The sequence below is a fragment of the Portunus trituberculatus genome, chromosome 1 (assembly GCF_017591435.1).
Source record: "Portunus trituberculatus isolate SZX2019 chromosome 1, ASM1759143v1, whole genome shotgun sequence".
NCBI lineage: Eukaryota > Metazoa > Arthropoda > Malacostraca > Decapoda > Portunidae > Portunus > Portunus trituberculatus.
The window spans coordinates 1720783-1744120 of NC_059255.1; the positions used below are offsets into that span (position 1 = coordinate 1720783).

General features: G+C 39.3%; 1 protein-coding gene across 1 annotated transcript in view; it reads left to right on the forward strand.

The window, feature by feature from the left end:
* The window catches only part of LOC123514472 (ATP-dependent zinc metalloprotease YME1L-like), a 38972-nt gene extending 16211 nt beyond the window's left edge, over positions 1–22761 (forward strand). The window contains exons 10-17 of the mRNA XM_045272760.1: positions 3914–4160; positions 6059–6294; positions 6514–6631; positions 9591–9701; positions 14893–15044; positions 16053–16199; positions 21580–21744; positions 22586–22761. Of these exons, the coding sequence (XP_045128695.1) occupies positions 3914–4160; positions 6059–6294; positions 6514–6631; positions 9591–9701; positions 14893–15044; positions 16053–16199; positions 21580–21744; positions 22586–22732 (1323 nt within the window). The 3' untranslated portion in view covers positions 22733–22761. The remainder of the gene's footprint in view (positions 1–3913; positions 4161–6058; positions 6295–6513; positions 6632–9590; positions 9702–14892; positions 15045–16052; positions 16200–21579; positions 21745–22585) is intronic.
* Positions 22762–23338: the final 577 nt, after the last annotated feature.

Sequence of the window (23338 nt, forward strand, 5' to 3'; positions counted from 1 at the left end):
ATACACCATCTGGCCCCATTGCTTTTCTGACATCCAACTTATCCAATAATCTTCCAATATCCTCCTTGTGCACTGTGATTTCCTGTAATCCTTGGCAATACAATGTCCTATTAGGTTCTGTGAAATCTTCTGCAGTGAACACCATTTTGAAGCTTTCATTCATTATTTCACACATTTCCTTCTCTGTTTGGTATGTCTTCCCTCCTTTAATTATTTTTTCTATTGTTTCCTTGTTCTTCATTTTGCCATTTATAAACTTGTAGAAAAGTTTGGGTTCGTCTTTGCTTTTATTCACCACATCTTTCTCAAAGTTTCCTTCTTCCTCTCCTTACTCTAATATATTCATTTCTTGCATCCCTATACTGCCGTCTGTTATTGTCATTTCTCTGTTTTATGAGTTTCTTCCAAGCTTTATCTTTTGCCTTTTTAGCTTCTGTGCATCTAGCATTGTACCAAGCATGAATTTTTTTCTTATCTCTATAAAAAGGTGCATATTTTTTACTCCTTCATTATATTTCTGTAAGAATATTTCATTTTTCCCTTGTATTGTCTTTCCGTACATAATGTTTCTCCACTCAATATCAGCAAAAAAGATCATTCATTTTTCAAAATCTGCTCTTGCATAATTTAATCTCTCTCCTTCGTAGTCATCTCTGTAACTAATCCCTTCCTCCTCTTGTATTTGCATCTCTCTCTAATGTCACATGATCACTTCTTCCCATTGGACTAAGGTATTGTATGATTGGAGGGGGCTCTGGTTTCTTTATGAATACAAGGTCAAGCAACGATGGTTCTTCTTCCCCTGTACCTTGGTGACTCCTCCACCCACTGGTCCATTGTATTTACCATAATCACCTGTAACACTTCCTTGCTCCACTGTCCAGCATTATCCATTACTTCCATCTCTCTCCAGTTTACTTTTTTACAGTCAAAGTTTCCAACTAAAAGTATTCTTCCATCTCTTCTTATCATGTTATCTAAACACTTAATCACCTCTCTTGCATATCTTGATGTTCTTCAGTTCCCCATGTATTTGTGTTAGGTTTTATATATGTAACTATGATTTTTCTTTCCTTCAGTTTCTCTGTTTTGATTGTTACTCCAATTACTTCCACTTTGTCCTCACCATATTGCACATCCTCCACACATATATTATTGTGAATCACGATTAGCACTCCTCGTCCCCCTTTATCCTTCCTGTCTCTCCAGCTATTATATTCCTCCTCCTTAAAGTTAACATGGATCTCTTCTCTTAGTTTTGTTTCAGCAATGCACAATACATCCGGCTTTTTCTGTTTCAAATAATCCCTAACCTCCAACGTGCTGGATAACAACCCACCTATATTAGTATGAATCACTCTTAATTTCTTGCCTCCTCCACGACCTCTTCTTTCTTCCGTAGGTACCACTTTAGTCTCATATTCAGGACCCTCCATTAAAAGTTCTTTTTCTTGATCTCTGTCCTTTTCTTGTTTTTTTTTTTTGCTTCATTTCTTAACACTTTCTCCTTTTCCCTCTCCTCTAGGTTCATATATCTTTTTATTCATATATCCTTGTGTTCAGAGTCATTGGCCAGCTTCCCTTTCCTAGCCATAATTTCCTCTATTGCCACTTGGGATCTCATTCTCACTTTCATTGGTCTTCTACCCCCTACACTGTATCTTTCTAGCCGGATCACTTCCTCATTTCCTCCACCTCCTGGTTCAGCTCTTGCATGCCGTCTTGAACTTGTTTGGTAATAGTTTTGGCCAATTCTCTCCACATTCTCTTGTGAATTTGTTTGAATTTTTCTTTTCCTTCATCCCAAAAATCACAAAAGTTTTCCTCTTATCCACTGTATCTCACACAAGATCTTCTTTCTCTTTAATTACTTGTATTACAGCAACTTTTGTGTTTTCCTGAATTAGTCTCTTTACTACCTCTGAAAATGTAACTTTTTCCTCTTCCTGTTCTTGCTTCCATGCATTTCATAATTCCTTCAGATTGTTTTCAGCCATTCCACCTTTCACCCTATCCACAATCCCATCCTGTACTTTTACCTGTAAGCTCCTTAAGGAGTTTTCATAGTCTTGACATGTGGCTTTTAGTACATCAATTTGTTTTATTTCTTGTATCTCCTTCTTTAATCCCTGATTGGTTACATTGACCTTCTCACATTCTACCAATCCCAATCTCAGCTCTGTGTTTTCCATTGTCAATCTGTCCTGCTTGTCCATTAAACTTGAGATCACTTCCTCATGTACCTTAACTCTCTTTCTATGTTGATCAACCTCCTCATACTACCTCTTTCATCCCTAAATCCAGAAAAATCCTTGTCCATAATATCCTCAGTCAGTTTCCTTAGCCCAACAGGTGTTTCAATGTTCCGATGGTTTTCACACGATGGTGTATGTTTTGATTCTGTCATACATCTGCCAACACTACTCAGTTCCATCTCTCTCTTTCTCTCTTTTTTATTTTTATTTTTTTTTCATCTATACAATTTAAAACTTACTTTATTATTGAGACAGGAGAACCTATAGCCCCCCCCCATGTACATACATCTAGGTCATGCTCCAACTCCTGTTGTAGCTTTTCCTTGTGAGCTGCTCAGGGATGTCTTGTCGGCTCAGTGTCTTGCGTGTGTGTGTGTGTGTGTGTGTGTTTCACTGTTTGATCTGCTGCAGTCTCTGACGAGACAGCCGGACATTACCCTACGGAACGAGCTCAGAGCTCATTGTTTCCGATCTTGGGATAGGCCTGAGACCAGGCACACACCACACACCGGGACAACAAGGTCACAACTCCTCGATTTACATCCCGTACCTACTCACTGCTAGGTGAACAGGGGCTACGTGAGGAGAGACACCCAAATATCTCCACCCGGCCGGGGAATCAAACCCGGTCATCTGGCTGTGAAGCCAGCGCTCTAACCACTGAGCTGTGTGTGTGTGTTTGTGTTTACCTAGCTGTATTTACCTAGTAGTTTTACAGGGCCTGGGCTTTATGCTTGTGTGGCCCCGTCTCCATATCTACACTTATCCAATCTTACTTTAAAAGTATGCACACTCGTTGCAGACACTACTTCATTTAAACTGTTCACGTCTCAATACATCTTTATGGAAACTATATTTTTAATATCTCTCAGACATCTTCCTTTTCTCAGCTTTTTACTATGCGATCTTGTGCTTTGAATGTCATATTCTTCTCTCAGGATCAGTTTCTCATTATCCACTTGGTCCATTCCGTTGATCAATTTATAAACTTGTATCAGATCTCTTCTCTCCCTTCTTTGTTCCAAGGTTGGTAGATCCATAGCCTTTGGTCTCTCCTCATATGTCATCCCTTCAAATTCTGGAACCATTCTTGTAGCCATTTTTTTTGTAGTCTCTCCAACTTCCTTTTGTGTTTCTTTTTATGAGGGGTCCACACTACTCCTGCATATTCCAATCTGGGTCTTATTATAGTACTTATCAATTTCTTCTTCATTTCTTTGTCCATGTAGTGAAATGCTACTCCAATATTCCTTAGTGTGTGTGTGTGTGTGTGTGTGTGTGTGTGTGCACGCGCGTGTGCATGTGTTTGTATATGTTAGGTTAGGTTAGTTGAACAATAAATAAATAATTTTTTTTATTTTGTTGTTGTGTGTGTTTACACGTGTAAGTGTGTATAACTTTGTTTACATCACCAAACAAACAAAGCAATACAAACAAACCAAACACCAAAATGAAACAAAACAAAATCAAGGCATACAGAAACACTCACAAAACACTGTCTAACACATGAAACGCTTACAAAATGAGCAAAACACACACACACACACACACACACACACACACACACACACACACACACACACACACACACACACACACACACACACACACACAAACCACCGAAAACACAAATAATAAATTTTAAAAAATCTCTTTAGGTCGATGAAGCAAAACAAGAACTTCAGGAAATCGTTGAGTTTCTTCGTAACCCTGAGAAGTTCACCTCCCTGGGGGCTGAGTTGCCTAAGGGGGTGTTACTGGTGGGACCCCCTGGCACTGGGAAGACTCTGCTGGCCCGGGCTGTGGCAGGGGAGGCAGGGGTCCCTTTCTTCCACGCTGCAGGGCCGGAATTTGATGAGATTCTGGTCGGCCAAGGGGCAAGAAGGGTCGAGATCTTTTCAGTGAGTGTTTTGTTGCTATTTTATTTGGTTTTGTGTGTGTGTGTGTGTGTGTGTGTGTTTCTCTCCTTTTGTTTGTTATTGTATTTAACCTAACCTAATCAACCTAACCCAGTATTTTGTTGCTTTTATTGGTTTTGTTTTGTTTTTTATTTCGTGTTTATTATTTATTATATACAACCTGACCTAACCTAACCTAACCTAATCTAATCTTCCTCACCAGTAGCCTCTTCTTTTTCTTCTTCTTCTTCTTCTTCTTCTTCTTCTTCTTCTTCTTCTTCTTCTTCTTCTTCTACCTATCTTTCTTGTTTATTTATTTTTTGAGTTTTTTCTCTTTTTGTTTTCTTTGTTTTTTTTCTTTTCTTCTTTCCTTATTTTTTTATATTTTCTTCTTTATTTAATTTTTCTCTTATTTTCAATTTCTGTTTTGGTTTTATTTCATTTTTCTCATTTATATTTTTTAGTTATTTATTTTTTTTTTTTTTTTATATATTTTCTGCTTTTATTTTTCTCATTTTGGTTTCAATTTTTTATTTTCATTTTTCTCATTTTTTTTCTATTTTTCCTTATTTTTGTTTCTTTTGTATATTTTTTTACTGATTTTTTCCTCTGCCTTTTTTTTTTGGTTCTTTTTTTCTTTCATTTAATTTTTTCTCTTAGTATTCATATTTTTATTTATTATTTATTTTTCTATTTCTATTTTTTTTTTCTTTTTTTGGGGTTTTATTTCATTTTTTCTCATTTTTTTATATATATTTTTTTCATGTTTTCTATTTTTTCTGTTATTTTTTTATTATTTTCCAGGATTTTTATTATTTTCATTTATTTGTCTCCTTTTTTCAATATTTTCTAGAATTTACTTACTTTTTATTTTTATTTATTTATTTTTCCAGTATTTTCTAGAATTTATTGATTTATTTTTGGTATTTTCTAGAATTTATTGATTTTTTTCCAGTATTTTCTAGAATTTATTGATTTATTTTTTCAGTATTTTCTAGAATTTATTGATTTTTTTTCAGCATTTTCTAGAATTTATTGATTTTTTTTTCAGTATTTTCTAGAATTTATTAATTTATTTTTCAGTATTTTCTAGAATATTGATTTTTTTCATCATTTTCTGGAATTTATTGATTTATTTTTCCAGTATTTTCTAGAATTTATTGATTTATTTTTCCAGTATTTTCTAGAATTTCTTTACTTTTTGCAGGATTTATCATTTTTGTTTTTCATTTTGTAGGAATTTATCTTTTTATTTTTTTAATTTGATCTTTTTAATATTTTCTATAATATTTATTTTTCTGGGTTTTATTTTTTTCTAGTATTTTATTGGATTTATTATCTGGATTTTTTTTCATTTTTTCAGGATTTTCTAGGATTATATTTTTCTGGATTTTTTATATTTTCTAGGATTTATTTTTTCTGGATTTCTTTAATATTTTCTAGGATTTATATTTTTCTGGATTTTCTTGATATTTTGTAGGATTTTTTTTCTGGATTTTTCAAATATTTTCTAGGATTTTTTTTTTTTTTTTTTTTCTAGGATTTATATTTTTTCTGGATTTTTTAAATATTTTCTAGGATTTATTTTTTCTGTCGGTCTTGTTTTCGACTGGTTTCTCTAGTCGCTATGCACCAATATTCAGTCAGAAACTCTACCAATTTGCAATTCCAGCTGCATATTGACAGATGTAAACCTGTCTTTAGTCTCTCAATTTCAAGCCCACTCTCAGTTATTACACTCAATCAAGTTACATTAGTTGAAATCACATTAGGTTAGGCTATAGTATACCACCTCAGTACCTCATTTCTATTCCTGTTTTCTCAGTATACTCCCCTCTACCTTTATCTGTGCCCCTTCCACACACAACATCTCTGAACCTCTAACACTGTCTCCTCCCCTAACAGGAGCGGCCAAGATGCGAGCTCCCTGTGTGATCTTCATTGACGAAATTGACTCAGTGGGCGCCAAGAGGTCTAACTCAGTGTTGCACCCTTACGCCAACCAGACCATCAACCAGCTGCTCTCTGAAATGGACGGTTTCCACAAGAATGAAGGAGTGATAGTTCTGGGCGCCACCAACAGGAGGGATGACCTGGATAAGGCTTTGTTGAGGCCTGGACGTTTTGATGTGGAGGTGCAGGTATGTGGGAGTGGGTCAGGTGTGTGTGTTTGGGAGGGACAGATAGAAGAGGGTAGTTAATAGAGAGAGAGAGAGAGAGAGAAACAACACACTATCTATAATTTTATTTAGATTTAGAGAGAGAGATAAGCAAGCAAACAGAGAGACACCATCCTTCCATCCATCTCTATCCAGCCAGCCCTTCCACTCAGCCACTCCTCCCCTCTCTCTCTCCTGCAGGTGCCCATCCCTGACCTGGCAGGGCGGAAGGAGATCTTTGAGTACTACTTGGGTAAGGTGAAGATGGGCGATGATGTGGACAAGATTGTGCTGTCCCGCGGCACCACTGGCTTCACAGGTGAGGAGTGGTGTGGTGATGGAGGAGGAGGAGGAGGAGGAGTGATAATTAAGCTGTATGTAAAGTAACCTATCCCTAAATAACCTCACCTTTCATATCCAATATACAGTAAGTCCTCATTATATGGTACTTCGTTATTCGGTAAATTCACAATTATGGTGTTTGGTAATTACTACCCTTGTTTCTATTTATAGTAAGAAAAATTCACAGATACGGTATCTGCTACTGTTTTGTTTACACTGTACTGTAGCGCCACCACACTGCTCGGCCACCACAACAATCAGTCTCTTCCTGCATTACCCACAGAACACAAGTGAAATTCTTATGGCATGTTTTTTGTGGATATTATGAGTAAGGACTGAAATCCCTACAGTCCCTTAGCCTCGGGAGGGACGTCATCTGATAGAATGCATGGCGAGTGAAAGATAAATAAAAGCATTTTCTGTTTATTTCTTTTGTGCAGTACTTTACATTTTTTTATATGACTATTTTCATGGATTTTCATGTCTGTAGGAGTGACTTTCAACATGCTGGAACACATATGTACCATATAATGAGGACTTACTGTACTGTAGTTACAAAATGTTTGCAGATTGTTATCAAGTAAGTTATCTTTAGTTCTTCACCTCCTCCACCAACTTGGTCTCAGTTTCTCCCTCACATGTAGAACAGCATTGACTTGTTGCCATCACTAGCTGCCTCGTGGTGGCTGAGCCTTTCCACCGGTAAATGTGTCCGTCTCTGTTTTGTCAGGCAGCGTGCCATCATGTCCAGTTTCTCTATACTCCTTTCTGCAACTTTAATGGCAGTCCAATAAATCCTTGTTCTTCTCATCAACTCCATGGAGTAATAGTTCACAATGACTTAAAATTTAAGATGTAAGATGTGCAGTAGTGCAAACTTTCTGAAATCTACAGCTTGCTGCTCAGTAAACTTCATGTCACCTCTTTATGTCTGATGTGAGAGCTTTCCTAGACTTTGCATCTCCAGTGTGGACTGTTGGGTGTCTTGGCCACAGCAAGCTCCTGGAATAAGTCCAATATAGGTGGAGTAAACAAATACCTTGTGGCAGACCTTTCCTATGATAAGCTTGCCTGGTCACCACTTTTCTGTGAGGAGCAGGTTAAGACAATGTGTGATACAGGGTGGGGCAAATCAAATGCCCTAGTTTTGATAGGCTATTAGGAAAAGTAAAACAATACTTACAGAATTATTTGTTGTTTTATTTGAATCAGTATACAATGCCGTTTGTGTGATCACTTTTTGAAGATGGCATCAGGAAGATGGTGGCCATCTGTAGCGATGCATTGTTGAAGGCGATGTCTCAAGTTTCCGGCTGCTCTTCGACACATCTCAAGGGGTATTGCAGTGATTTCCTCCCGAATTCGCATCTTCAATTCTTCCAAATTGTGTGGCCAACTTCTGAACACTTTCTCCTTGAGATATCCCCACAGGAAAAATCGCAAATGCTCAAATCAGGTGAGCGTGGGGGCCACTCGACATCACCCCTCCGAGGCAGGCGTGCGGGAACATCTGTCGCAATTTGACCATTGCAACTTGAGCAGTGTGGGCTGTTGCTCCATCTTGTTGGAACCAGATGTCTCCCAGATTTGTTTCCTCACTTAATTCTTCCAATTTTGGTTCAAAAAAGTCTTCCAACATCGCAAGATAACGTTGAGAGTTGACGGTGACAGATCTTCCATCCTTCTCAAAGAAATAAGGTCCAATTACCCCAAATTTGTAAACTGCACACCAAACAGTAACTTTAGGGGAATGGAGCGGTGAAATCGGCCACACAATTTGGAAGAATTGAAGATGCGAATTCGGGAGAAAATCACTGCAATACCCCTTGAGATGTGTCGAAGAGCAGCCGAAAACTTGAGACATCGCCTTCAACAATGCATCGCTACAGATGGCCACCATCTTCCTGATGCCATCTTCAAAAAGTGATCACACAAACGGCATTGTATACTGATTCAAATAAAACAACAAATAATTCTGTAAGTATTGTTTTACTTTTCCTAATAGCCTATCAAAACTCGGGCATTTGATTTGCCCCACCCTGTATATTGTTACTACAGTTTCCGCGGCCTCAGTGTCATCTTTCCTACTAACACTTTCACCTTGAGTCTAGCAGTGGGTACAATGGCCCACACTTTAAATTCAAATTCAACATTCTTAAGTAGAATTTCAAAGATGTTTCCAGTTGAATCATCCAAAGGTAGAATTCACCAACACACAAAGTTGTTGAAGCTGCCAGTCTGCCTGTATGAAAGGCCAGGTTACACACCTACCTGCCTCCTCATCTTTGGCAATCTCATACACATAAGTTCCTTTGATGTCTTTCATTTTATTTCCATTTATGAAAGTTACACTAAACCATTACCATGCATAGCAGTGCTGCCTGTTTGTCTGACTGGAGTGTCAGTCTAGAGGTCTTGGGCCTGCTCTCTCTCTCTCTCTCTCTCTCTCTCTCTCTCTCTCTCTCTCTCTCTCTCTCTCTCTCTCTCTCTCTCTCTCTCTCTCTCTCTCTCTCTCTCTCTCTCTCTCTCTCTCTCTCTCTCTCTCTCTCTCACACACACGGTGGTGTAGTGGATAAGGTGGTGAGCATTGGCTCTGGCAGACATCCATGCGTAGGTTCGAATCCCATCATGTGCCGTCTTGAAACTATGTTATTTGTGGAGTGGCTTAAAGTTACCTACATGTCACCATGATAACCAGGTTCCAGGTGGAGGTGTAATTGCTTTAAACCAAAGATGCACTTTGGTGATGATATGGGCCCTGGTATGGGTACCACTATCAATAAGATTGCCTGCACTGCTAATGGGTAGAAACTGAACAGCATTTCCCACACTCTTCAAGTATACCTACAGGTGCTGTAGGCTATAACATTAAAAAGATTAGTTTAACCTAATGTAACCAATCCCAACCTAACCTAACCTAATCAAACACTTCCCAGGTGCGGACATCAAGAATGTAACAAACCAGGCAGCACTGAGGGCCGCAGCTGACCAGGTGGATGCTGTGTCAATGAAACACCTCGAGGCAGCCAGGGATAAAGTACTAATGGGTGAGTGTGTGTGTGTGTGTGTGTGTGTGTGTGTGTGTGTGTGTGTGTGTGTGTGTGTGTGTGTGTGTGACACTCAGCTGTCTTCCTCTTCTACACTGAATATCTTCAGTCTGTCCTTTACTCATAATCTTAACTGCAAACTTCACATCTCATCTCTTGCTAAAACAGCTTCTATGAAGTTAGGCGTTCTGCAATGTCTCCACCAGTTTTCTTGCCCCTCCAACTGCTTACTCTGTACAAGGGTCTTATCTGCCCCTTTATAGAGTACTCTTCGCATGTTTGGGGGGATTCCAGTCACACAGTATTAATAGATACTCGTAGGGTGGAATCAAAAGCTTTTTATCTCATCAACTCCCCTCCTCTGACTGACTGCCTTCAGCCTCTTTCTCACCGCAGAAATGTTGCATTTCTTTCTATCTTTTATCACTATTTTCATGCTAACTGTTCTACTGATCTTGCTAACTGCATGCCTCTCCTCCATTTGCAGCCTCGCTGTACAAGGCTTTCTTCTTCCTCTTTTCTGTCCAGCTCTCTAATGCAAGAGTTAATCAGTACTCTCAATCATTCATACCTTTCACTGGTAAACTCTGGAACTCCCTGCCTGTCTCTGTATTTCTGTCTTCCTACAACTTGTACTTCTATTAAGAGGGAGGTTTCAAGACATTTGCTCCCTAATTCTGGCTAACCCTTTGCCTATCTTCTAGAGAACCAACATTCAAGTGGGCCTTTATTTTTAAATATTTTGTTGCCCTTGGCCTTCTCTCCTTAAAAAAAATAAATAAATAAAAAAGATAAAAAAATCCAATGTGACACTCCATTGGGACCTGAGATTTTCCTCACATTTTGTTCTTCCTTTATTTTTCTTACTTCCTCTACTGACACTTTTATTTAATGAACATCATCAGTTAATTCTACTGGGGTTTGACAATGGAAGTCACTATTCATAACTTCTGTTTTATCTTCTGACAATGAAAGTCACTGTTCATTATTGTATTTTAGTTTGTGTATTTCTCTTTTGTTTTTCAGCGTGCCGTTTGCATATCTGTATAAAACACTATTGGCTGGTCTTTACATTTATCCACTATATCCATCTCATAGTTTATCTGTTCCATTCTCTAAATGTTGACATACTTGTTTCTTTTCCGGGTGTAGTCTAACCAATGATTTGGTCTTCTATTTCTTCTCCATCTATTCAAGGCTTTTTCGCTTCCATCCTTGCTAACTCACATCTTCTGTTAAGCCACTCCTTGTGTCTAGGCTTGTCTGTTTTCTTGATTGCCACATGTTTCATTATTCCTTCATTATACTTCTCCATTAAAAATATTCCACTTGTCAAATATATAAAATTCAGTTGTCTAGCTGTTCAAAGTATTTCCTTAATTCTGCAAAGTTAGTTTTACTGTAATTGTACCTTCTATTTTCATAGTCTTCATTCCTTATTTCTTCCAGTCCTTTTTTCAGCCTGAATTCAAGCAATACATGGTCACTTTTACTGAGTGGACTCTTATATTCCAAGTTATGGGGTATCTCTGGTCCTTTAGTAAATACTAAGTCCAATCGTGATGGTTCTTCATTTGCTCTATACCTTGTGCTGTCCCTCACCCATTGAGTTAGAATATTGTCTACTGCCAGATTGAATAGCATTTGTCCCCAAGATGTTTCTCCTCCCACAGTTGTCAGGTCTTCCCAAACTATATTCTTGCAATAAAGTCACCCATCACTGTTATGTTTTTATTCCTTTCAGTTAGTCTCTATAAACATTTCCTGGTATCACTAAGCATATTCTCGTATTCTTCATTTCCCCATGAGTTTGTTTTGTGTGGGATGTAAACAAAGGCAAAGTTCCTTTTTCCTTCTCCATGAATTCTTACTCATGCTTACAGCATTTCAGCACTCCTTAAGTTATTTCATCCACCTGCAGCTCTTTCTTTATAAGTAACATCACTTCTCCTTTTTTGTTTCTGTTCTTTTTTATATATATTGTATCTGTTTTCCCTAATAAGTAGTGCTTCAAGCCCTCCATACAATTTTGTTTCAGTTGATCCCACGATGTCAGGCTTATTTTTTCTTACATAATCATTTCACTATATTTTTGCCATTAAAATACCATTTACATTTGTTTATTCAATTTTTAGTACTCTTCCTCTTCTACAGTGATACTTATTTTACTTTTGTTCTCTCTCCTTGTGTACCACTTCCTTACTCTCATGTTTTTGACCTTCCAGTACTAGGTTGTCTTCTGCTCTGCTGTTTCGTTTAAGTTTTTTTCTTTGGCTGTTTCCCAAAGCTGCTTGAGCTTAGCTTTTCCATCTTCATTTAGATTGTGTCTCAACCATACACTTTTATATGCTTCTTTCCTTCACAGCCTCCATGAGCCTGCCAGGATTTCCTCAGCGCCTGCTTGCAATCTTATTCTAATCCGTTCAAAATTAGAATAAGATTGTTTTTCCTGCCTCATATTTCCTCAGTCCATAGACTTCTTCAATTTCTTCACTCAGTCTCTTGCCTTTTTCATCATCCTTCACCTCCATCACTACTTTCTGAGTCTGCTTTTTCTCGTATTCTTCTCTCGTGTTTAATTGGCATAACTTTTTCCTTTCATCCAAACATAACAAAGCACTTTTATTTTCCACAGTATTCCTAATCAAATTTTCCTTTTCCTAAATTACATTTACTACCTTTTGGCAACCTCCAGTTCCCTTTCCTTGGCAGATTCTGCCATAATCTTTTTAAAACTAACTTCCTGTTGATCTTAGTCCATCTTTTAACAATTTTGCTTTTCATGTATTTTGCTCACTTAATCTTCATTATCTTCCATTTTCTTTTCACTTGCACAAACTTTGTTTTTCAGCTCATCAGAGTTTTTCTTCCTCACTTCCATGTTTGCCTTCATGATCTTCTTGTCCTTTTCCACAATTATTAGCTTGGCCATTAGTTCTTTCACTAGGTTCTCCAGGTGTATGACTGTCCTCCTCAATAGACTGTCTGGTGTTTTGGTCATCAAACCTGTCCTTCAGTCTGAAGCCTGAGAAATCATGTCTAGGGGAAATTCAAACCTACCAGATGATGTAAACCAACACTCCTTGCCTTCGTCCATTTTGGTTCTCACTTTGTTTCTAGCTCCTTTTTTCCATGTTATTGAGATTTTAATCCTGCCACCTAGCCGGAACAGCACTAAAACACCTCTTACCTTTAGTTAACACTCTAGTTAAAAGATATTCTTGGTGGCTTGGAATAATATCAGAATGGATATTCTTGGTGGCTTGGAATAATATCAGAATGGAGTGTAGTGTGGACGTCCATCTCGTATGATCATGATCTGTGTGTGTGTGTGTGTGTGTGTGTGTGTGTGTGTAATTCACCTCCTCAGTCGTCTGCTGGTCACCCAGCCAGTTTTCCCCATTACGGAGCGAGCTCAGAGCTCATAGACCGATCTTCGGGTAGGACTGAGACCACAACACACTCCACACACTGGGACAGCGAGGCCACAACCCCTCCAGTTACACCCCGTACCTATTTACTGCTAGGTGAACACACCCCACACATTAAGAGGCTTTCCCATTTGCCTCGCTGCTTACCGGGACTCGAACCTGACCCTCTCGATTGTGAGTTGAACGTGCTAACCACTACACTACGCGGTGTGTGTGTGTGTGTGTGTGTGTGTGTGTGTGTGTGTGTGTGTGTGTGTGTGTATTTACCTAGTTGTATTTACCTAGTTGTAGTTTTACAGGGCCTGGGCTTTATGCTCGTGTGGTCCAGTCTCCATATCTACACTTATCCAATTTTTCTTTAAAACTATGTACACTCTTTGCTGACACCACTTCCTCACTCAAACTGTTCCAAGTCTCAACACATCTTTGCGGAAACTAAACTTTTTAACATCTCTCAGACATCGTCCCTTCCTTAGTTTCTTACTATACGATCTTGTGCTTCTAAAGTCATATTCTTCTCTCAGGATCAGTTTCTCATTATCCACTTCATCCATTCCGTTAATCAATTTATAAACTTGTATCAGATCCCCTCTTTCTCTTTTCTGCTCCAAGGTTGGTAGATCCATAGCCTTTAGTCTCTCCTCATATGTCATCCCTTTAAATTCTGGAACCATTCTTGTAGCCATTTTTTGTAGTCTCTGTGTGTGTGTGTGTGTGTGTGTGTGTGTGTGTGTGTGTGTGTGTGTGTGTGTGTGTGTGTGTGTGTGTGTGTGTATTTACTTAGTTGTATTTACCTAGTTGTATTGTACAGGGTTCAAGCAGGGCTCATAGTGTCATGTCTCCAGGGAGGCAGTGGTGTAGTGGATAAGGTGGTGAGTGTGGGATCAGAAAGACGTCCATGCGTAGGTTCAAATCCTACCTTTTACCACTTCGAAACTAAGCCATTTGTGGAGTGGTTTAAAGTTAGCTACATGTCACCATGATACTCAAGTTCTAGGTGATTACACCAAAGATGTGCTTGGGTGGTGATATGGGCCCTAATATGCCCACCACTGAACAGTGCTTCCCACACTCTTCAAGTGTGCCTGCAGGTGCTATAGGCTGTAACATTAATAAAAAAAAGTCTCCATGTATCCAATTTTTTCCTTAAAGTTCTGCACAGTATGTGCTGTAACAACTTTATTATTCAATGTATTCCACTTTTCCACTGTTCTACATGGAAAACTGTATTTTCCAGTATCCTTCACACACTGCCTCATCCTGATCTCTTTACATGTCCTCTTATCCTTCCATCTTTTGTCACCATCACCAAGTCTTCCTTGTCTACCTTTTCAATGCCATTGACTATCCTGAACATTGTTATTAGGTCCCCTCATTCTCTTCTATCTTGTAAGGTTGACAGTCCCATTTCCTTCAGCTGTCCTTTAGTTCCGGCACCATCTGTGTAGCAGTCTTCTGTATCCGTTCAAATCTTCATGTATTTTTTTTTTTTAGAGCTTGGAGACCACACCACAGCTACATATTCCAGCTTTAGACATATCATGCTTGTGATAATTTTTTTCCATGAATTGAAATGCCACTCTTATATTAGTCAACATTTTATATGATAATCCAAATATATTGCTAATGTGTTTTTCAGGGCTCAGATTTTCCTGTATAATCACTCCAAGATCTTTTTCCTCTTTAATTGTATTATTTGTTCCCCTCCCGTAGTATAACTAAACTTTTCTTCCATTCACCCTATCATGCTAACCTAACAGGGCCCGAAAGGAAGTCACGCATCCCTGACGAGGAAGCAAACCTGGTCACAGCTTACCATGAGGGAGGTCACACACTGGTTGCTTATTACACCAGGGACTCACATCCCCTCCACAAGGTCACCATCATCCCACGTGGCCCCTCTCTTGGTCATGTAAGTGAGGGGGAGAGGGAGGGCCCACGTGGCCCCTCTCTTGGTCATGTAAGTGAGGGTTAAGATGGATGGTGAAGGTCTGGAGTGGCTGGCTGGCTGGCTGGCTGGCTGGCTGGCTGGCTGGCTAGCTAGCTAACTAACTGGCTGACTAACTGGCTGACTGGCTGGCTGGCTGGCTGGCTGGCTGGCTGGCTGGCTGGCTGGCTGGCTAGCTGGCTGGTCAGCCGGCCAACCGACCGGCCAACCAACTGACCGACCGGCTGGCTGGCTGGCTGGCTGGCTGACTGACTGACTGACTGACTGACTGACTGACTGACTGACTGACTGACTGACTGACTGACTGACTGACTGACTAGTTGGCAGGCAGACTAGTTGGTTGGGTAGCTGGCTAGCTGATCACTGTATGAATAGCCCGACTGACTGACTAATTGATTGGCTGAATTAATGAATGGTAAATGTATGTTTTGTGCTTTACATGTCAAAAGACACATTTTTCATGTTTATTGCAGGGAAAAATTGCTTGTCATGTAAGGAGATTTTTTTTTTTCTTAGTTTTATTTTCATTAACAAGAAAACTTTTGATTAAAAAACTTTCTTCATATATTGACAAAGCACACTTTTGTTTTTGTTTATTGCAAACAAACACTTCTATTCAATTATTGACACAAATTACACTTTCTACCAACAAACCTTCAATACAATTTTTTACTTAATTTCTTTAAAAGAGCTTTATTACTCAATTTTCAAAAAATACTTTCTTACACATTTGAACCCTACAAAAAATAAGAAAATAATTTTTCTACCTACAAACCTTAAAAAAAATACACAAGTTTCTACTCAGTTCCTTTCAAAATACAAGTTCTACTCAATTCCTTTGAAAACACATTCATCTCAAAAACACATTTTCTATTCACAAAACCAAAAATCCTCCCCATATTTTTCCACACAAATCCACATCCCCTCACACATAACATACTGACCCCAACCTTACCCCTTGTGCCCCTACAGACTGCCTACATTCCCGCCAAGGAGCAGTACCACATGACACGGTCTCAGATGCTGGCCACGATGGATTCTCTGATGGGAGGTCGTGCTGCCGAGGAACTCATCTTTGGCTGTGATTCTGTGACCTCCGGGGCCTCATCTGACCTTAAGGTGAGAAGGGCAATTGTAGGAGAGGTGTGGGTGGGTGTTGGGGAAGTGTAGGAGTACAGGAGTGTGAGAGGAAAGGAAGTAAGGTTTGAAGTGAGTTTGAGATGGTTAGAGACTAATTCACCACGGTTGTCTGCTGGTCACCCAACCAGTCTTCCCCATTACAGAGCGAGCTCAGAGCTCATAGACCGATCTTTGGGTAGGACTGAGACCACAACACACTCCACACACCGGGAAAGCGAGGCCACAAACCCTCGAGTTACATCCCGTACCTATTTACTGCTAGGTGAACACACCCCAGACATTAAGAGGCTTGCCCATTTGCCTCGCCGCCTCCAGGACTTGAACCTGGACCCTCTCGATTGTGAGTCGAGCTCGCTAACCACTACACTACATGTGTGTGTGTGTGTGTGTTTCACGGTTTGATCTGCTGCAGTCTCTGACGAGACAGTCAGATGTTACCCTACGGAACGAGCTCAGAGCTCATTATTTCCGATCTTCGGATAGGCCTGAGACCAGGCACACACCACACACCGGGACAACAAGGTCACAACTCCTCGATTTACTTCCCGTACCTACTCACTGCTAGGTGAACAGGGGCTACACGTCAAAGGAGACACACCCAAATATCTCCACCCGGCCAGAATCGAACCCGGTCCTCTGGCTTGTGAAGCCAGCGCTCTAACCACTGAGCTACGGTGTGTGTGTGTGTGTGTGTGTGTGTGTGTGTGTGTGTGTGTGTGTGTGTGTGTGTGTGTGTGTGTGTGTGTGTATTTACCTAGTTGTATTTACCTAGTTGTAGTTTTACAGGGCCTGGGCTTTATGCTCGTGTGGTCCCGTCTCCATATCTACACTTATCCAATTTTTCTTTAAAACTATGTACACTCTTTGCTGACACCACTTCCTCACTCAAACTGTTCCAAGTCTCAACACATCTTTGGAAACTAAATTTTTAACATCTCTCAGACATCGTCCCTTCCTTAGTTTCTTACTATGCGATCTTGTGCTTCTAAAGTCATATTCTTCTCTCAGGATCAGTTTCTCATTATCCACTTCATCCATTCCGTTAATCAATTTATAAACTTGTATCAGATCCCTCTCTCTTCTCTGCTCCAAGGTTGGTAGATCCATTGCCTTTAGTCTCTCCTCATATGTCATCCCTTTAAATTCTGGAACCATTCTTGTAGCCATTTTTGTAGTCTCTAATTTTCTTATGTGTTTCTTTTATGGGAGTCCACACAACTCCTGCATATTCCAATCTAGGTCTTATTTTAGTACTTATCAATTTCTTCATCATTTCCTTGTCCATATAGTGAAATGCTACTCCAATATTCCTTAGCAAATTATACGTCTCTCTGAAAATTCTATCAATATGGCTTACCGGTTGATTATTTTCTTCCATTGTCACTCCCAAGTCCTTTTCCTTTTTTACTTTTTCTAGTTCTACTCCATCTCCCATCTTATAGATTCCCACTGGTCGTTTTTCACTTTTTCCCATTTCCATGACATGGCTTTTGTCCACATTGAATTCCATCTCCCATTTTTTGCTCCATTTCCAGATCTTGTTTAAGTCTTCCTGTAGTATTTCACAATCCTCTTTTTGTTTAATGACTCTGCACAGTTTCGCATCGTCCGCAAACAGATTTATGTAGCTGTTCACTCCCTCTGGCATGTCATTTATATATACGAGAAAAGTATTGGTGCCAATACTGACCCCTGTGGCACTCCGCTGTCTACTGTTCTCCACTTGGACTTCATATCTTTAACTATCGTCCTTATTTCTCTCCCCCTTAAGTAATTCTTCATCCATCTCAATGTGCTTCCTTTTAAGCCACCCTTCTCCTCTAACTTCCATAGTAATCTTTCATGTGGCACTTTATCAAAAGCCTTTTTTAGATCTAAATAAATACAGTCAACCCATCCTCTCTCTCTTGTACTTTATCAACTATTCTAGAGTAGAAACTCAATAAATTTGTCACACATGACCGACCTTTTCTAAAACCAAATTGGCTATTTGATAATATTTTGTTGTCTTCAAGAAACTCAATCCATTGCTTCTTTATTACTTTTCACACATCTTGCATATTACACTAGTTAGTGATACCGGTCTGTAATTTAAAGGTTCTTCCTTCCTTCCGCTCTTATATATGGGAACCACCTCAGCTCTTTTCCACTCCACTGGCACTGTTCCATTTTCTATTGAGCATTTTATGATGTTGTATATTGGACTTGCTAGTTCTTCCCTACATTCTTTCAGTATTCTGCCTGAGACTTCATCCGGTCCCATTGCCTTTTCCTCATCTAATTCCGTCATCAACTTTTTATTTCAAGCTTGGTTACTTTAATCTCTTTCATATAGACAGTCTCTCTATTACCCTGTGGTCTTTCAAATTTGGATTCCTTAGTAAAGACCTCATGAAATTTACTATTTAACAGTTCTGCCATACTTTTTGGGTCTTCCACCATTCCGTTTTCTCCTTTTAACCTTTCTATTGTTTCTTTTTGTCTTATTTTTCCATTTATGAATCTGTAGAACAATTTTGGTTGTTCCTTTTTTTTTTTCGACAATGTCCTTTTCATAGTTCATTTCTTCTTCCTTTCTCACCTTAGCATATTCATTTCTTGCTGTTTTGAAGTTTTCCTTATTTTCTGGATTTCTGTTTCTTCTCCACCTTTTCCATGCTCCATCTCGTTTCTCCTTTGCCCTAGCACATCTTGCATTAAACCAATCTTTCTTTCCTTCTTCTTTAGGTCTATATTTCGGAACATATTCCCTGACCCCAGTTTTGTATATTTCCAAAAATAAGTTATATTTCTTTTGAACCGTTAATGAGTTTTCCATCTCCTCCCAGTTTACGTTTTAAAATAGTTCTTGAGATTCTCAATATCAGCCTTTCTGTAATTTAATCGGTCTCCTTTGTATGATTCATCTCTATCTTCCTTTCCTTCTTCTATATCCATTTCTAATATTACATGGTCACTCTTTCCCAATGGGCACTTGTATCTTATATCATCGTTAATTGGTATATCCCTTGTAAAAACTAGGTCTAATCTTGCCGGCTCATCGTTTCCTCTGAATCTTGTGTTTTCCTTTACTCTTTGGACCATCAAATTATCTATCATTAGGTTCAGGAATCTATCTCCCAGGCATCTTCCCCATACCACTTTCATAATTTTCCCAGTCTACCTCCTTACAGTTGAAATCTCCTACCAATATCACTTTTCTCCTTTCCTTAATGATTCTTGTAAGACTCCTTATTGTGTCATCTATCATGTCTCTATATTCTTGGTTAGTCCATGAGTTTGTTTTGGTGGCACATATGTTCCAATGATTGTTAACTCCTTTTTATTAATATGCATCTTAACATACAGTATTTCTGATTTTCCTTCCCCAAACTCCACTTGATTTACCACTATCTCCTTCCTTAACATCATCATGACTCCTCCTCCTCCTTTACCCACTCTGTCTCTCCTCCATATATTATACCTTTTATCTATGTCTATTTTTATTGCCTCATTTAACTTTGTTTCCACCAGGCATACAATATCTGGTTCTTCTTTCTTTATGTAATCTCTTAATTCTAATTTACTAGATAAAATCCCATCTATGTTTGTATACATCATTTTTAATCTCTTGTTCTTATCATTTTTAGTTAAACTTGTTCCATTTTTTTCTCTTCTTTCTCTTTTATATACCATTTCCTGTCTCCTTTAATTCTCCAAAAAAATGCCTTCTTCTCCTCCTCTGACCTTTCATTATTTTTTTCTCTTGCTTCTGCCACCAGTTCATTGTGTCTTCCTTTCCTCCTCGTTTCTATTTTTCCTTATATATATATATATATATCTTTGCAACCTTCTGTTTCTCTGAGTTTTGTTTTTCTATATAGTACTTCTGCTGCTGCTTGTGATTTTAGTAATATCTTAATTGGTCTCACTGTTCCTTCTTGATATGGTCCCATTCTATGGATTTCTTCTACTTCCTCTTCTAAGTTCTGTCTATCCTCGTCATTCAGATGTTTTAGTAGGTCTTTTACTGATTTCATTTCGTCTTTTTCCCTTCTTGGTCTATATTTAACATTTTTTTTTCTTTCAGTCCAAAAATAATTACACTTTTTTTTCCGCAATTTCTCTTACTAAATTTTCATTTTCTTCAGGACTCCTATCATTTTGCTTGTCATATTTTCATCTCTTTCTTTTAACTGTTCTTGAAATACTTCTTGAAATGATTCCTTGTCTTTCTTATCTTGGATTCTCCATGCTTGTACTTCTTTTTTAATCACGTCTTGTACTCTTTCTTCTTCTTTGTTAACTAGATCTTTTAGCTTTTCTTTTTCTTTTTCGGCTTTACCGAGTCCTTCTTCCATCAATTTCTTGTGTGTGTGTGTGTGTGTGTGTGTGTGTGTGTGTGTGTGTGTGTGTGTGTAATTCACTGTTTGATCTGCTGCAGTCTCTGACGAGACAGCCAGACGTTACCTTACGGATAGGCCTGAGACCAGGCACACACCGGGACAACAAGGTCACAACTCCTCGATTTACATCCCGTACCTACTCACTGCCAGGTGAACAGGGGTTACACGTGAAAGGAGACACACCTAAATATCTCCACCCGGCCGGGGAATCGAACACCGGTCATCTGGCTTGTGAAGCCAGTGCTCTAACCACTGAGCTACCGGGCCGTGTGTGTGTGTGTGTGTGTGTAATTCACTGTTTGATCTGCTGCAGTCTCTGACGAGACAGCCAGACGTTACCCTACAGAACGAGCTCAGAGCTCATTATTTCCAATCTTCGGATAGGCCTGAGACCAGGCACACACCACACACCGGGACAACAAGGTCACAACTCCTCGATTTACATCCTGTACCTACTCACTGCTAGGTGAACAGGGGCTACATGTGAAAGGAGACACACCCAAATATCTCCACCCGGCCGGGGAATCGAACCCCGGTCCTCTGGCTTGTGAAGCCAGCGCTCTAACCACTGAGCTACCGTGTGTGTGTGTGTGTGTGTGTGTGCGTGCGTGTGCATGCGCACACACTCCTAATTGTAAGTTTGCATGATTGAGTCATGGCTATATAATCTCCCCCACATTTTCCACAAAACCACATCCCCCTCCCACTCAACACACTCAACACACTGACCTGAACATAAAGCTTTGATTTCCAAACTGCCCTCCTAAGTTTTCTATCCTTACTCTGCAACCTTATCTCAAGTTTCCTTTCCGACCGCTCTATTGCTGCTGTGGTAGACGGTCATTGTTCTTCTCTTAAATCTGTTAATAGTGGTGTTCCTCAGGGTTCTGTCATATCACCCACTCGCTTTCTATTATTCATTAATTATCTTCTCAACTAAACTTCTTGCACTCGTCCTCTCTCTCAACCTCCAGCAAGCCACAAACATCGCAACGCACATGGTGAAAGATTTGGGAATGAGTGACAAGGTTGGACTGAGAACCTTTGAAGACAACGCTGGGCAACTTATCAGCACTGGTGAATCTCTTGGCCATTCTACGAAGGAAGCCATTGACAGTGAGATCAAGAGGCTGCTGCAGGTAAGTGTTTTTGTTCTAGCTTGTTGGCATTATTTTTTTTTTAGATCTATAATACCTGGCTGGTTGCAAGTGGAGGAAATGGGATAGATACATCATGTTATATTGATGCGTGAGTTGATGTCACTCCTTGTAATGTAGATAGAATATTGTAAGCACACAGCACAATGAAACATAGTGATGCAGAGTAACAGACAGCTTTGGAGTTGATGGAATGCTCCTGATGATTGTGGGAGGCTGCCTTATTTAGAAATATCATGGAGGAAAGTGGATCAAAGATACGGACAAGCATAGATGATTTTTAGCGAGAGAATGCAGGGTATGACTGCTGGTGAAATTTACATGGAGAAGGAAAGAGAAGGATGGTTGGAAATGAATGAGTGGATGAAAGAGGGATTAACAATAATGGTCAAGAAAGTGGAGAGAAGGCAGGTGTTTTCTCAAGGGAGCAAGGATGAAATAGAGATGTGACGGCAGATAGGGAGAGAGAGGAAGGAGTATTGTTAGAATCCATAACCTGTTGAGAAGGAACACGTGTGATGAATCTGTGTGTGTGTGTGTGTGTGTGTGTGTGTGTGTGTGTGTCTATATTTAGTCATGTTTTTCCTTCTAGAATACTCTCCTTGCCCCCATCATTTCTTCCATTGATATTTTTGTAAGTCTTTCATTCTTTGCCCTTATTATTTTTTGTTTCAATTTTTCCTTCTATTTATTATGTTTCATCTATTTTTATGTAATCAATTGTTTCTCCTATCACCTCCTCTATCAATATTCTAAGTCCTTCCTTCTCTCACTTCCTGTTTGCAGCTCATTCCACCCATCACCTCTCTCTTGTCTCTTACAGGAATCTTTTGACCGTGCCAAGGCTATACTGAAATTGCATGCCAGGGAACATAAAGCCCTTGCAGAAGCACTGATGAAATATGAAACTCTAGATGCTGATGATATTAAGGCCATTCTTGATGGTCGCCCTGTTTCAAAGGATCTATAGTTCGCCATGTTTATATTTGCAAGAGTGAAGTGGGGAGGTGGGGAGGCTTGTGGGTGTCTTAGATGGTTTGGTTTTTAAGTTGTGGTGGATTTGTTATTTTTCCTTTTTTTATTTTGATTGTAAATAATATTGACAAAAAAAATTTTATGATTCATGTCGCCGCCTCCTCCATCACATTGAGGAGAGAAAAAAAAAAAAAAAAAAAAAAAAGAACAAAAGGTCATTCACCAGTCAGTCATCTGCTAGTCTGCCAGTCAACCATTCCCTATGGAAAGAGCTCAGAGCTCAGACTGATCTTCGTGTAGGACTGAGACCACACACCACACCACACACACTTACACCTACTTGCTGCAGAGTGAATACAGGCTACTCATTGACAGGCTCACCCATCTGCCTCAGGGCACCCGAGACTCGAACCCCCAGTCCTTCTCAATTGTGAACCAAGCGTGCTAACCAATACACTATACAATGTGTGTGTGTGTGTGTGGCATTTATTTATTTTTTCATTTGTTAATTTTTTTTAATATTAGACAGGACTAGAATTTTAAAATCTAACATTTTTCATTATGAATTTTTTCTTTTACTTTTTTCCGTTTACTTGTTTAT